The 14,182-nt window shown below is 37.1% G+C and overlaps 1 protein-coding gene across 1 annotated transcript in view; it reads left to right on the forward strand.

Annotated features, from left to right (window-relative positions):
• Positions 1–14,182, forward strand: part of ABCC4 (ATP binding cassette subfamily C member 4 (PEL blood group)) — a 142,235-nt gene that overhangs the window by 75,825 nt on the left and 52,228 nt on the right. The window contains exon 20 of the mRNA XM_005516443.3: positions 794–873. Coding sequence (XP_005516500.2) covers positions 794–873 — 80 coding nt within the window. The remainder of the gene's footprint in view (positions 1–793; positions 874–14,182) is intronic.

Raw genomic sequence — 14,182 nt, forward strand, 5'->3', positions numbered from 1 at the left:
AGATTCCCAACCCTGGTTTCGTTTCTTTCCTGGTGAGTAGAGATACTGATTAATAGAGAAAGATACTAATCCACTTATGGGTGGCAGTGCTGTGACTTTAATTATTGAAGAAGTCTTGATATAACTGATTTTTTTCACTCAAGTAGAACCTGGGAAAATAGAGAAATGTAAATGCTTCACTGACAGCAGACTAAAAATCATTTTATTAGCTTTAATAAAGATCAGTATTGTCAAGGTTTTGAATAAGTATAAATGTAGGGCTGCATGAATGCAAATCTGTTTCAGATTTTATTTTAGAAATGCCTGCAATTTGAGTCCATGTGTAATGTTGAGGGGTGAGAACAGAAATGCTAAAAAAAGATCAGTTAGATCAGCTATGATTTATCTGAGACATGCATGCACTAGTGAGTTTCAGTCAAGGATAGGAGCAGATTCTGGCTGATGTTGCTTGATGAAACTTGCATTAAGTTGTCTGAACTGTAAACCTTTACCTGCACATGTTAAGCATATAAAGCATGTGTGTTTCACCTGTTAAATTCTGTTGAAATATTATCTTCAGAGCCCATTTAAGAAAAGGTTTTATATTTTGGTAGAAGGTATTTGTAGAAGAAATTCTTCAAAATATATTGCAGTGGTTGTAGAAGAGTCCCTTCATGGGGGTTTCCAAAACTATCTTTCTATTTTTTGAGTCCTGCTGTTTCCTTTTAATTGTTTTTGAAATGGTAAAACATGGATCTTTGCAGGAATTATATTTACTTCCTTTGTGTTTTTCTTCTTATCCCTGTTTCTATAGGAAGAATCTTAAATCGTTTCTCCAAAGATATTGGCCACTTGGATGACTTGCTTCCATTGACGTTCTTGGACTTTGTACAGGTAATTCAGTTGCTGCTGTCAAAGACTTCTGCACTGCATTCTGCATTTAGATTCCTGTATGCTTTGCTGAAGATCAGCTATTTGTCACAGATGTAGCTGAGTTGAATGCAAGTACTTGTTTATGAAAGAAAGGTGCGGTTGAAATTTAACATGTCAGTAAAAAGCTAACATGAGTAATAACTGGCAGGTAGGAGTGGCTATACACAGCTTGCTATTATGTCAAGATTTCAGCTCATAGTAGCTACATGCTTGGTAAATTGCTCCTGATTTGCCTCCAAGCAATCTGGCAAGCTTATTGCTGTTATAAGAAATATGTCCATAGTAAAGAAACAATCAACTCACATGAAAAGATAGTGCAGATTAACCTAATTACATGTCTACTTCCACAAAGAATCAAATGCTTACCACACCATTTTGGATTAAAATAGGTGTGGCTATTTACAAAGAAAAGATTAGTAGTAATAGGGTGAATATAATAGCCTTAATAGGAACAAGTGAAATAAGTTGCTGCAGAAAAGAAAGATGGACAAAGCATTGAGATTTTGATGATGATGAAATGATAAAGGATTGTATATGACATCAAGGTAATTTTTCTGTTGCAGTTGCTATTAATCTTTCTCATAAAAAATTGTAGGAGGATAAATCTGAAAAGGAGTGATCGTACTGTATGAAAATAACATGATTCATAGAATACACAGAATTGTGGAGGCTAGATAAAAAAAGACTTAGTGGATTATCTGGATCCACTTAGGGGATCACACCTGTCATGCTGAGGTCAGAAATTTTTCTTAAAGTGCTATTGCTAGCTTTGCTTTGACTCTTAAAGATAACTTACTCAGGATCTAAACCCTGTTTTGACTTATTTAAAAATAAACCAAAGACATTTCAGGTTGAGCAGTTTAATCATGTTGTTCTTGCTGAACTCTTGAAAACAGGAAAATAAATTATTCTAACAAGTAAAAACGCCTATTAAGATAAAGTGGTTTTTATAGTTTAGTGAAATAGCTGAAATTAAAGTGTGTGTTTTATTTTTCAGATTTTTACAGTGCCACTTTAAAGTATTGTTTTGGGGAAGAAGGGAACGTGGTGTATTTTACCTATCAATTACAGCAGTTGGGTTTTTTTTTTTGTGAGTTAGGGAGTTGCTTACAGTGAATATTAGGATTTTTAATTCATGGCCATTTAATTTAATTTAAATTAATTTAAATTCCTCTTCAAAGTGCAATATGGTCTTTCTATAAAAAAATTCATTTTTTACTGTTTGTACAGATTCCAAGTCTACTTCAGTCTCGTTAACTGTCGTATTAGACAGAATATCTTACTTTATTTCAGCTGTCTCGAGACTATCATGTGTGCCTTTTTTTTTTGACTGGAAGTTCAGTTTGTCCTGCAGGCCTTATCCTCTTCTCTTAGCATACACATAGTTTGCATGCACAAAGTCAAACCCACCTGTCCTGCACAGTGCGCTTGTCCATTGGGCCAGAGGGGTTTATATGTAAATGTGTGTCCCCTTTACAGCAAACTGCACTCTGTGTCTTCGTACTGTGTACTGCTCATGGCCAGAGCATCCTCTGGGTCCTGTGGTCCTGAGATAAAATCATTAACCCTTTTCTCTGGTTCTGTGCATTTACAATAGTAATGTGAGAGTTGTGTTGCAAGACCACTTGCGTGGTGGTTTTATAGCAAGAAACTGAGTGGGTGTTTTGCATGCCCTGCAGTGTGGTTTAAAGGCATGTAAGGTGGTCTGAGGATGCAAAATTTGCTGGGAATATGTTACAGAAGTCTGCAAAAGCAGAGGGAGCCACAATTGGTATGATCTTGTCCATACTTCCTTTTGGGAGCAGACCCTGAAGCAAACTATCTTGAGAACTGCACTGTCTTACTTTTGACAGAGCACACTGATCTGCTTCAAAAGAAAGCTGAGAGTGTCTACCCTGTGTGCATGGCACATGGTACAGAGGACTGAATCATCTACCACCACACTGGAAAACCCAGTTATTGACCAGTATATAGATCCTTTAGGCAGTGTGTGCTTTCCGAAACGGAACTGGTCTGGAATGAAAGAGTGAAGGCTGCTTCTCTAGATGTGATTATTTCCTTCTTTTAAGCTCCTACTGTAAACCACGTTTGATAAACATCTTCCTTCATCTTGATTAATTTATGTTGTTTTTTTAAAATCGGCTATTGAATTATTTGTCAAATTCTGGAGTTTGTTTTTTAAGTGAAAAGTTTCTGCTTTCCAAAAAACAAAGTAAATTTTACAAGTCCAGTACATTATTAAAAATACACTATGTTTCAAAGCTTGTCTGCTCTATTTGGCATCAGAAAAGAAAATTTAAGATCTTACTGTTGATTAATAATGCACTGCTATCCATAAGAAAAAATACTTTCTTCTTGGCAGGTTTTCTAAAATTTGCTCTCCTTGATTGGCAGTCTTCTTGCTTAGTGGATGCTTTTGAAATTCAAGAGCAAGGATATATTTACATCTGATGAAGCAGAGATTTTTACAAAGGATAACTGTTATCAGTTATGATAGAGATCTTTTGTCACTTGTTTTGTTTGCAGGTGTCTTTTGTAACACTCCTTATAATCCCTTCAGGAAGAAATATTTTCTCCTTTCTAAAAAACAGTATTAGCTGGATATAAAAGCTCTGATCCCTGCCATTATTGTTGATTCTTTGAGAGACATTTCCCAACATTCATTGTTTAAATGGTTGTCAGGAGGAATCAAGTGAAACTTAGTAAACAATGCAGTAACTGCTTCGTCGTACTTTGTGTGTAGAAGCTTTTCTTGAGTGGATTTGCATTGAAGAAGTGGTTGTTTTTCAGAGTTATTGCTAGGATCATTGTGAAGCATTCCACCCTTTTACACCCTTTTACTGTATTGGCAAGTGAGTGTAGAATTTCAGCACAAATAAATACAATGTGATTGGACACTCAAAAACTACAGGATGAGCCAATTTAAATACCGATAAATAAATAATTAAATGCTACCTACTACTTTCAAGAATTTTATAATTATACAAAATACAGATTTTTAAGCAATGCTAAAAATTGGTAATACTCTTTTTGGAGTATGTAATAAGATTTATACACTGCAGTACATAATGAGCATTAATAGTCTAGACAGCTATACCAGATAAAAATTAATTATTTGAACAGAGAGAGTTTAATTTTTACATCTTTGATTGAGTTAAAGAGAATAAAGACTCTCTTCAAGACAGTGGATAGTCTCTGTACACTTTCTTGTTAAAGCAAAGATGAAAGGTATGTGGCAAGCACAAAAATGCATCATGAACCTTGTGTATTCTTCTGAAAATCTGATTAGATTTTTCAAAATCATTGCTTTGCAGTGTCTCCCAAAGTAGCAACTCGCATTGCTTTTAAAGTTTTCTGCTATCTTTTAATTCTTTGGTTTGAAGTGCACCAAAATATAAGACACCTGTCTTGAGAGACTGAGGGCAAGAGAAGCAGTCCTCATTAGAAGGCAGTAATTTTTTCTTCTTAAGAATTTTAACAGCATGTGAGACATCTCATGTTAGTGCAGCTGACTGTGTTTTGTGAAAATTACTGCTGTATCCACAAGGTTTATGAATTAAAAATAAGTCTCTTTTATGGGTACATGTTTATGGCTATGTTTGACTACATGGTTGGAACAGAACCCCGTGGGTAGATGTGAAGTAGAAAAATTGAGAAGAAACCAAAGGTTAAGTTAGTTGTTACAGCTAAGATATCTTTAATGGTATGTTTAGAGTCCAGTTCAAAGCTCATTTAAGTGAAAAAAAACCAAACTTTAAAATCTTCAGTCTAAGCCTGGGTCTTATCTTCTGTAATGAATTCTGGCTGACCATAAGGTTACATACTAGTTCTCCTAAAAATGTAAAATAGAAAGCAATTTAATGTTCACTGTGATACTTACTATTTCTACCAAATATGCCATTAAATTTGTTTGTAAAATCAGGTAGTGATCAATGCTGTAGGTTGATTAAGATAGTCGAAAAGCTGAATGAACTTGTTTGGTGAAGATGGTGGGGTTTTGGCTTTTTTTTTTTTGGTGAGCTTATATATTTTTAATTATTGTTAGCTTCCTTAACCTCAGTCTGCATCTCTTTCTTAACTGGAATTACATGGTTTTGGCCGCTGTTCTCCAGTTAAGTTACAGTCTCCTCAGTAGAGGACAACATGTGTGAAGGCCATTATAGTCCTTTAAAACTTTCTATGAGGGGTTTGCTTTATTTAGATATAAATGTCCTGCCTTAACCTCTGTGGGAGTATAAGGTTCTGTCGATGTGGACTTCACTGGTAGGTGTGGCGTCTGTACTTTAAAATCATAGGCTCACAGGATGCTTTGGCTTGGAAAGGACCTCAAAGACCATCTAGTTCCAAACCCTCTGCCAGGGACAGGACACCTTTTACTACACCAGGCTGCTCAAAGCCTCATCCAACCTGTCCTTGAACACTCCAAGAATGGGGCATCCACAGCTTCCCTGGGCAATGTTTAGCTCCATGCAGCACTAAAAAAACTCAGTGCACTAATTGGGGAAAAGGCCAGCCAAGAAATAAGATTTTGAGGGAGTATTAGAAATTAGGAATTAAAATTAATGGGGGAGTATTAGGAATTAATAATCCAAAATATTTAATAGTGGTTTATGCACGTGTGCTCAGATACTCCTATGTGGCCAGTATTTTGGATGCTTTATTTTTGAGAGCTCAACAAAGACTGAATCAAATTTTGACTCAAGATAGATTTGCAGAGGCTTAACATCTTTAAACTCTTATCTCAGACTTTGCCAGATGAGTACCCAAACTGATAAACTGCTGTTTGGAAATTATGTCTGTAAACTGATTGAGTACATAGGACGGTGAAATATATTTCAGACTTCCTTTTGGTTTTTGTCTTAGTTTAGGGCAAATTAGGAAGGAAAACTCCAAATGGGGATTTCCCCAGGGAAATGCCCCTCCCCACTAACTGGTCCGGGAAAAGAAAAAAAAAAAGTCCTTTTCATGTGGTGTAGCTCGGCTCGCTCAGGTTCTTATCAGTCCCTCCGGCGCTGGAAAGTGCCGAGGCCCAGGCCCCGGTGGGCCACAGGCGTGAGCTCCCGGGGTTTGGCTGGGTGTTCAGTCCAGAGCAGGCTTGCACAGATCCAAGAAAATTGGGAAAAAAAACCAAACAAAGGTCCAGGGAACTCCTCTGCCTCAGCTAGCTAAAACTAACTAAAAGCCAGAGAGAAGCTCTGTCCCGCTGTCTGTCCGTGCTGCAGACACCACAGTCCAGGAGCGGGATGTGTGGGAGTGATGTTTTTCCTTAACACAAACTGCGCGCTTCTTCTTCCCCCTCTCTTGCTCTCAAAGCCAGTCTTAAAGGTGCAGAACTTAATATATAACATAAACCAGACGATTGGGGATACCAGTATCATAAAGTCACCCCAGGACAGTTTTGTAAGTTATTCTGGTAAATTTTAAAGGGATGGTTTTCTCTGTAGTTTCTTGCCCTTGTAATTTTTCAGTGATCTTATAACTTGTTAACAGAGTTGTTTTTCTGCTTTAATTTCAAGTGAATTTGAGTAATTAATGTGATGGCCCCTTCATTTTGATTTCTTACCCTATGTTAGATTGAGGGGAGGGGTAAAAAAATCATGATCTGTTTTGTTTCTGGAGAGCACTGTGAACATGTGAACTATCTGCAGCTGCCCTTGAAAAAGGGCAGTGATTTATTGAGGAAAACTGAATTGCAAAACCTTTTTCCTCCCCAAAATCAACAGCTTGACTGAGTTTAAATAACTGACTTTTCATATCCTTTCATCACACACAAAGACCTAATCCTGAGACTACTTGAGCCACCAATGTAGGCTGTGGCTGAGACCACCACTGAATGTGCCATTCCCTTCTCACTACACACAAAACACATTGACTGCAGCTTTATGAAGTGAAAATACTGAAGAAAAGGAAAATGTTAAGGAGGTGTCCACAGTCATTTCTTAAAAATAAAAAAAAGAGAAAGGGGAAAAAAGAAGCTGCTGCATCTGGATATTAGGAACAAAAAGTGCCTCAGACTGGAATAATAGCTTGGGTCACTTGCTTTCGTATGTGCACAAGAGTGGAACTGCCGTTCCTTGTTTCAGTACCACTGACCCCTGCATTTTATTGTGTGAGGATGTCAGGGAAAGTGTGTAGAAAGAATTCCAGGACCTTTTAGCTTAACAATGACGTTGTTATTTTGTGCTTTCTGTGAGAGGTGGGATTCCTGAGGAGTTTGTTGCGTTTTTTTTTCCAGTTTAACTGAGTTTAGTCGATATGCATGTGTGCATTTTAAGAGATATTTTTATTCATTAAAGAGTAATTCTTTCTGTGTGTATTCAAAATATGATCCTAAGTGTGTTGTAAGAAAGTAAACAGTAGTGAGATCTGTGTTAAATGTCAACATACTCTGTTGAGCCTGGTACATCGTGCAGGCCTGTGGCTTGGATGCCTTTTAGCTTCCCTTCTGCTGAATCATGGTAGTTTTGCTGTGCTGAGGTTTAAATGAAAAATAAATAAAGAAATACAAACAGTTGCCTGGTAACACTTGAAAACTGAAACCTTACAGGACTTTTTTCTTGCTGTACCTTCCCAAGATATTACAGGGCATCTGGCTATTGCAGAATGAAAGACCAGTTAAAACCTAAAGAAAAATAATAGGGGTGTACAATACTTCATTGGCAACTTTTAAACTCTAATTTCAGAAAAGGTGAATATGATCATTGCAGTAAGATCCTAATGTTTGCTGTGGTCATGTAGTATTTGCATGTGCATTCAGTTTTAGTATTTTTTTTTTTAATAAACCCCACTGTCTTGTTAAAAACAAACAAACAAACAAATAAAAGGAGTGGGAGGTATTGGAGGAAGAGGAAGCGTTGGTTGCATTTGTGTCTCCAAGACCAACATGCAGAAGCTGTGAGTTTAGCACACACACTTGTCTAAATTGCGCAGTTTTTTATTGACCTTTTCTTCCTCTGTCCTTGAATGTCTTGATTGTTACATCTCAGTAGCCAATTAGTCTTGTTGATGGTGACCAGCAGTGGGAGCTAATCTGTGCCAAAGCTATTGTTGTTCTTTATTTTGTACCTGTCATCACATTCCTTTGAACGGAAGGGTGAGTATCTTGCATCGTACAGGCTGCATATTTACTCAGCTTGGTGGTGTGTGTACAGGATAAAATGTGTGAAGTCTGGAGTCACTGCTAATTGGTGAATTCCTGTTTTTATATAACCTTGGTTTTCCAGGGAAGGTTAAGGGTCTGTTCTCACTATAGTAACTATGTATCCCCAGCCTAAGCCTTTGCCTCACCCCCACCTTTTTATTTATTTTTTTTTTTATTTTTTTACTATTTATGTTCATTTTTAGAATTTTTATAAGAATAGTTATGCATGCAATTCTCCACACATTTGTGTCAAGGCTGCAGAGATCACTACTGTAACAAAACTAATTTGTGTATGAATATAATGTAACTGCTTTAATAATTTAGGGTGTTTATTTACTTGGTATTAATAAAGTTTGAAGATGCAACTCTTTATCTAACATGGGAAAGAAGGTAAAATAATACTGAAAATATGGTGTCATTACCTTCTTGTTCTCTTGCCTCCTTTACTGCTTTTCTTGTTTTTCTTAACTCGTTTCCTTTTAGTTTTTGCACTTCTCCGTTTATGTGGTAAAAGTAGGTCATAGTTTTGTACTGGGCTCCTTGTATTTTCTCATTGAAATGTGGAAAACAGGTGGTGTGAATATAGTGCTCTGAAAAATAAAGTTTTCAATTAGTGGAATTCTGTCTTTTTCCAGAGCATATGAGCATTGTGAGGTGTAGTCTTTATCCTAATTTCTGTAACATTTGAGCATATTGAGGTTTATTTGTAGTTGTTCTTGTAGTATTTTGAAAGCTGGAAACCGTAGATACAAAATTACAGTCAGGTTTAAATCATCCCTTCTCTGAATGGGCTTCTCTGTTTTGTTTATCAGATTACTTTCAATCTATTTTCAGATGATGTAAAGCAGGATAGTTGTATGGAAGTCCAGTGATGTTCCCCCCTGTTCTATGTGGTCTGGAAATTTCCCCCACTTTGGTTAAGGTGGAATTTGTAAAAGTTCCAGAAAGAGATTCTATTTGTTTGGGGCTGTTCATATCTGTTGGAAGTTATTTTCTCACTTGCTTTTCTTTTGTGTGAAAGAAGGCAAAGAAATATTTTGTAAGAGTATTTATGTATGCAAGTGAAGTTATATTCTGTAGTTTTCTCCTTTTCTTTTTGGTCTTTCTTTGTGTATATACTACTGCTGTTTTTAGTGCCAGAGTGGGAATTTTTATTATTATTGTTTATAGGTATTTCCCTGACTTGGTAAGCATTATTGCAACCTGTTATATCTGTCTCAGATTGATGATTAGTTTTAAGACTTCTGAAAATCATTAACATTTCTAACACTTTACAGTAGCTAGAAATACTTTAATTCTGCTGTCAGTCAGAGAGTGTAACAATCCTATTCCAAATGGTGATAAGGACAAATCTTCTAGATTGCCTTAAACTACTGATACACTATAGATAGGACAATGTCTGCTTACAAACAAATTAGGATTTCACTGTTCAGCAAAAGGATTGGAGATTTCACTTTTGATTCAAGAAGGAATGAAAAACTTGGAGGTAATTTGAATTACTAAGCCATGTAGCTGATGTGCGTGTGTGTGTGTGTGTTAAATCATTACGTGTATTTATGCCCAAAATAAACATGTGGGACAAGGAGTTATCCTTAGCAAAAATAAAGACTTCATCTCACAGAAATGTTCTGCCATGGTTATGTGTGCATCTACACAATGTAGGAACTTTTTTCTTGCTGAAGCTGATACTGTGGCTACTTGGTGAACTCTGATTTGAAAATTCCAGATGAGTTTGTCAAAAGGTAGAGGAGACTGCAGTGTGGGCAGTTCTGTATGAGAAAAGATGGGAGTTCAGGTGGTAACTGAATGTCATATGTCTTTCTGTTACATCATACATCTACATTACAAGACATTTTTGTATTATTTAAAAAAATTGATTCATTTGGATTGTACTTCTGAAATACAAAAATCTGTGTATTTAGAAAGGCCCTCTTTCAAGCACTTAATAGTATCTATTCCTGCACAGTGGAAGAACAGGATGCTGAGTGATTTCATTTTCTTCCACAGCCACATCCCTAAATCATTTTCTTAATGGTTTTTGAAATCCATCTAATGTTTCAATAAGCAGAACTCTCTTGCTATGAACGTCACTTTTATGCTAAAATAACGGGTTTAGGTCTTGTAAAACTGGTGGGTGCTTGATTCAATTGTCCATCCTTTTGTCAAACACAACATAACACTTAGAAAAATAATTTTTCAGTCTTCTCATTTATAGAAAGTTTGGATTTTGGAATCAGACCTGGTATCAGTTATTTACTTTAGTAAGTGTGCCTTTATTGGTGGTTTGTGATAAATAAAACTTCTGAAAAGTCTTCCTGTCAGTTTGCTACATATTTGTAACACATAAAGAATGAGCACACACTTATGACAGTAAATAATGTTTATTCTCTGCCAAGGAATTTTCTCTTTACTCACTGGGTTCTGGACATGCACAGAACAGCTGAACTGGATGAAACCTGCTGGTGCTGATTAGTTTAATTATGCTGAAAGATCAGACCACTATTGAACTTTTTGGAGCTGAGTGATCACTAGACATCATGTAGTACTGAAAAATTATGAGTCAGGAGTTTATTTTGAATAGGAAAGTAGTGTTTTATAGCCATGTCAAATTATCAAAGCTCTGAGGAAGTTAAAGAAATGTCAGGGTAAGGGTAGAAAGCATTTTTTGCATATCTGCTGTGAAGGAGTGTGACCTGAAGGAAACAGAAGGTAGTTTTTATTTCTTAGGATAGCTAATGCTGTGGTCCTTAATATTTTTCATAGTTTTCATTTAACTGGGGCAGAGAGGCTGTTGTGGTGTTTACAGAAATACGAGTAGTTCTTCATTCCATCTAAAAATCAATACATGAATAGTGTGTTTCTAAATAGCAAGAACAAAAATAAAATTCTTAAAAGCTTTGTAGTTGCTGTAAGGCTGAAGAGCTGTGTTACTGAGGAATTGATACTCAGATCTTTAACAGAAGAGCCCACAGTTTGAATGTAGCACAATGCTTTTAAAGTTCTTGAAAGACCCAGAATTGACTTCTGGTAAAAGTTAGACTTGGCTGAGCAGAAAAGGTCATGCAGTTGAAAATGAGGTATTCTTGAGGAGGGTGCACAGCTGCTCTGGTATTATGGCCATGAAGGACAGGAGACCTGAGGCAGGAAAGTACAGGGCTCAGGGACAGAGTTTGTAAAACTGTGACATGTGGGTCGGCAGTGTTTGTGGTAAGCACAGTTTTGCTAAACATTTTAAAGAACTGCAAAAAAAAAAAAAATGTGCACAGCATGTGTGAAAAAGTGATAACATCATCATTAGCACAGAGGAATTCCTCACAGGAAGAGTGGACAGTATTTCAGCAAGTAAATTAATGGACTAGACCATAAGAACATGAATGAATGCCATCGATGGTCTGTCTAGGTCAGTGGTTTTTCTCCAGCAGTGCAATAAGAGATGCTGTTTGTGGAGGGCATGAGCTACTTTCTGTGATACTTCCCCTCTTTAGTACCCCAGCACTCACAGTTTTGTACTGGAGGTGTCAGAAGGTCTAACTTTTCCCAGCCTTACTCTTCCCAGTCCTTTTACTGTCCATTTTTTGCATCATTTTGTATTGGCCTGTAGGACCTGCCTCCTGCATCCTAATCACCTGAAAAGAGTTTGGGGTTTTTTGTTCTCATTCTGTGTATATGTTCTCCATAATTATCACTGAAATAAAATCAGCTTTCAAAAAGGTTTTTTATGTGGGATAAAATGGAAACAAAGATCAGTGAATCAGCCTCTGATGATAAAATGGTAAACATATGAATAAAGAATACAGTGAGAAATACGCTACTTTTAACACTACTAAAGAGTAAAATACCCACTGTTGAATCAACTCTTTTGGTTTCATAAGGCTCTGTGCTCAGTTGGGCTGTCTTGGGCTTGTATAGCTGGGGAAACATCATAGAAATGCCTTCTAAGAGGCAGGAGGAGCAAAAATTGTCAAGCCATTCTTTATTTTCCTTTAAAAATATCAGTTACTCAACAGCAAGGACTGATAGAGGAGATACAAAAATGCATTTTTCTGGGAATCTTGGAGCAAGTGTCACAGCCAACAAAGCAACCACACTTGGCAATGGTGGTGGATATTGGACCCACAGCCCCTCTAAATTAATATGATGGAAAAGGGGTGCTTTCTGCTACCTGAGGAGTAACTCTGGGAGTGTTAGGTGATGCCAGACATTTTTCTATAGTGTTTCAGGCAGGTTCTGACAAGAACTGTTAGGAAAGCAAAGTGTGTGTGTGTGTGTGTGTCCGTGCATATTCTACACTTGCTGATTAATGCTGTTTTCTTCAAGCTACCATGGAAGTTGTGCTGGACATCAGAGGTGTTTTACAAGATAAAACATATTTTTCATGGTACAAAGACCACTGTAGTTTATGTGAACAGTTCTTGTGTGTGCACCTCTTTTTCCTTGGGAAAAGAACAATATAAGGATATAGCCAAGGTCGGTTCACAGGAGAAGCGACAAACAACAGAACACATTGTTGTTGAACAGCAAAAACATATTAACTCTTTATATTATTCATACAGGGAGATGACAGTAAAGTTAAAAACTAACTCCTGTGATGTCAGGAAGAAGACTTCTCACTTTTCTGTAGATCCTCATTGCAAATTTGTGACTTGCTGCCCAAATCACTGAGAGCACTTCTGTGCAGATGTGCTTAGGGGGCACAAGATGCAATAAACAAAGAGCACTTCAGAAAACCAAAGATCCTGCTCAAGGTTTTACTGCTTATTAATACAAGGATATATTGTCCACAGCCATTTACAAGATTGGCTATTGGCACTGTCCTTTTGTGTATGACAGTATTGGTTTCCATGTACAGTGGGTAAGAGCAGGAGCTGCATGCCTAAGTAGAGCAGTAGCTTTGGCTCTGATAAAAGCTTGTTTTTCCGTGGAAAACCTGTATTAGCAGGAATAACTTACTACCATGGCTGAAGAGCCCTGGCAAAAAGCTTCTTACATGAGTGAAGATAGTTTATTATTAGAAAGAAGATAACCTCTGTATATTGTAGGAATGTAGTGCAGAGTTTTAAGGGATGAGTATTTCAAGTGTTTGTAAGAATCACGAAGTCCAGAGCTTGGTTATGTGTCTGTTTCTAAAGCATCATATCTGGAAGTCTCAGACCCAGACTGTGATTTTTGAAAATTGCTGTTACAGTCAAGTTCTGCATGAGACAGTTAAGCCTCCTGGCCCAGGGTGTCCAGAGAATCTATTTCTATCCCTTCTTGCAGGGTAAGAGATTACTGATAGGTAAGAGATTACTGATGATAGAATGCTGTTTGAATATGAGAGTGGTGGCAGTGCCAATGTATTGAAGAAAACACCCTTTTTATTATAAGGTCACTTGTTAAAGAACAATGGCACACAGTTCATTCAGCATGGCGTCAAACAAACATTAAGGCTTCTCACTTAATGACAGAATGCATGCCAAGTTAAATGAGTGAGCATGTTGGTGGCACAGAAAACATTTGCCCTGAGGAGCTCAGTATATGCTTGTTCACTTGGAAAAACAGTGATCCAGAAGGACTGTCTTGTAGAGACGAGAACAAATAGGAGGTGCTAGCATTAAGGATGTGATTGGAAATTTTGAATACATTTCTGTGGTGTATCTGGCAGATGTGTTCAGCCCATTTGCAGTGACATATTGATTTAGTTAGGTAACCCCTTGTCCACTAATTGCAAATAGCAGGATTCAGAGGAGAAGAATCCTGCATCTCACAGGAGATAAGATGAACTTGCTCTTTTTGAAGCTTTTAGAGCTGGCAGTTTTTAGTTCTTACTTTCTTCATTCAGTTTATCTGAAATGATAATTTTCATTTCTCCTCCAGTTGTGTCGGTTTTTTCCCCCTTTCAATGCATTGGTTGTCGTGGTCTTCAAATTCCAAATTTTCTTGTGGATGCACATTTTCCTAAAGTTGAATTAACACTGATTGAGAGCTGTCATTCCTGTCAAAGATTGCTGTCCCTGGTTGCTTCAGAAAAGGACATTGTTAGAGATGCTGTTTAAGTGTCCCATATGCTCTCCTGTACTCATAAATCTTCATTGCATTTTTGCTGAAGACAAATGTGTTCTTGACAGTTTGATGCAAGCAGTAGTATAA

This window comes from Pseudopodoces humilis, chromosome 2 (genome assembly GCF_049639895.1).
Source record: "Pseudopodoces humilis isolate 2021_Gansu_Grassland_sample_001 chromosome 2, ASM4963989v1, whole genome shotgun sequence".
Lineage (NCBI taxonomy): Eukaryota > Metazoa > Chordata > Aves > Passeriformes > Paridae > Pseudopodoces > Pseudopodoces humilis.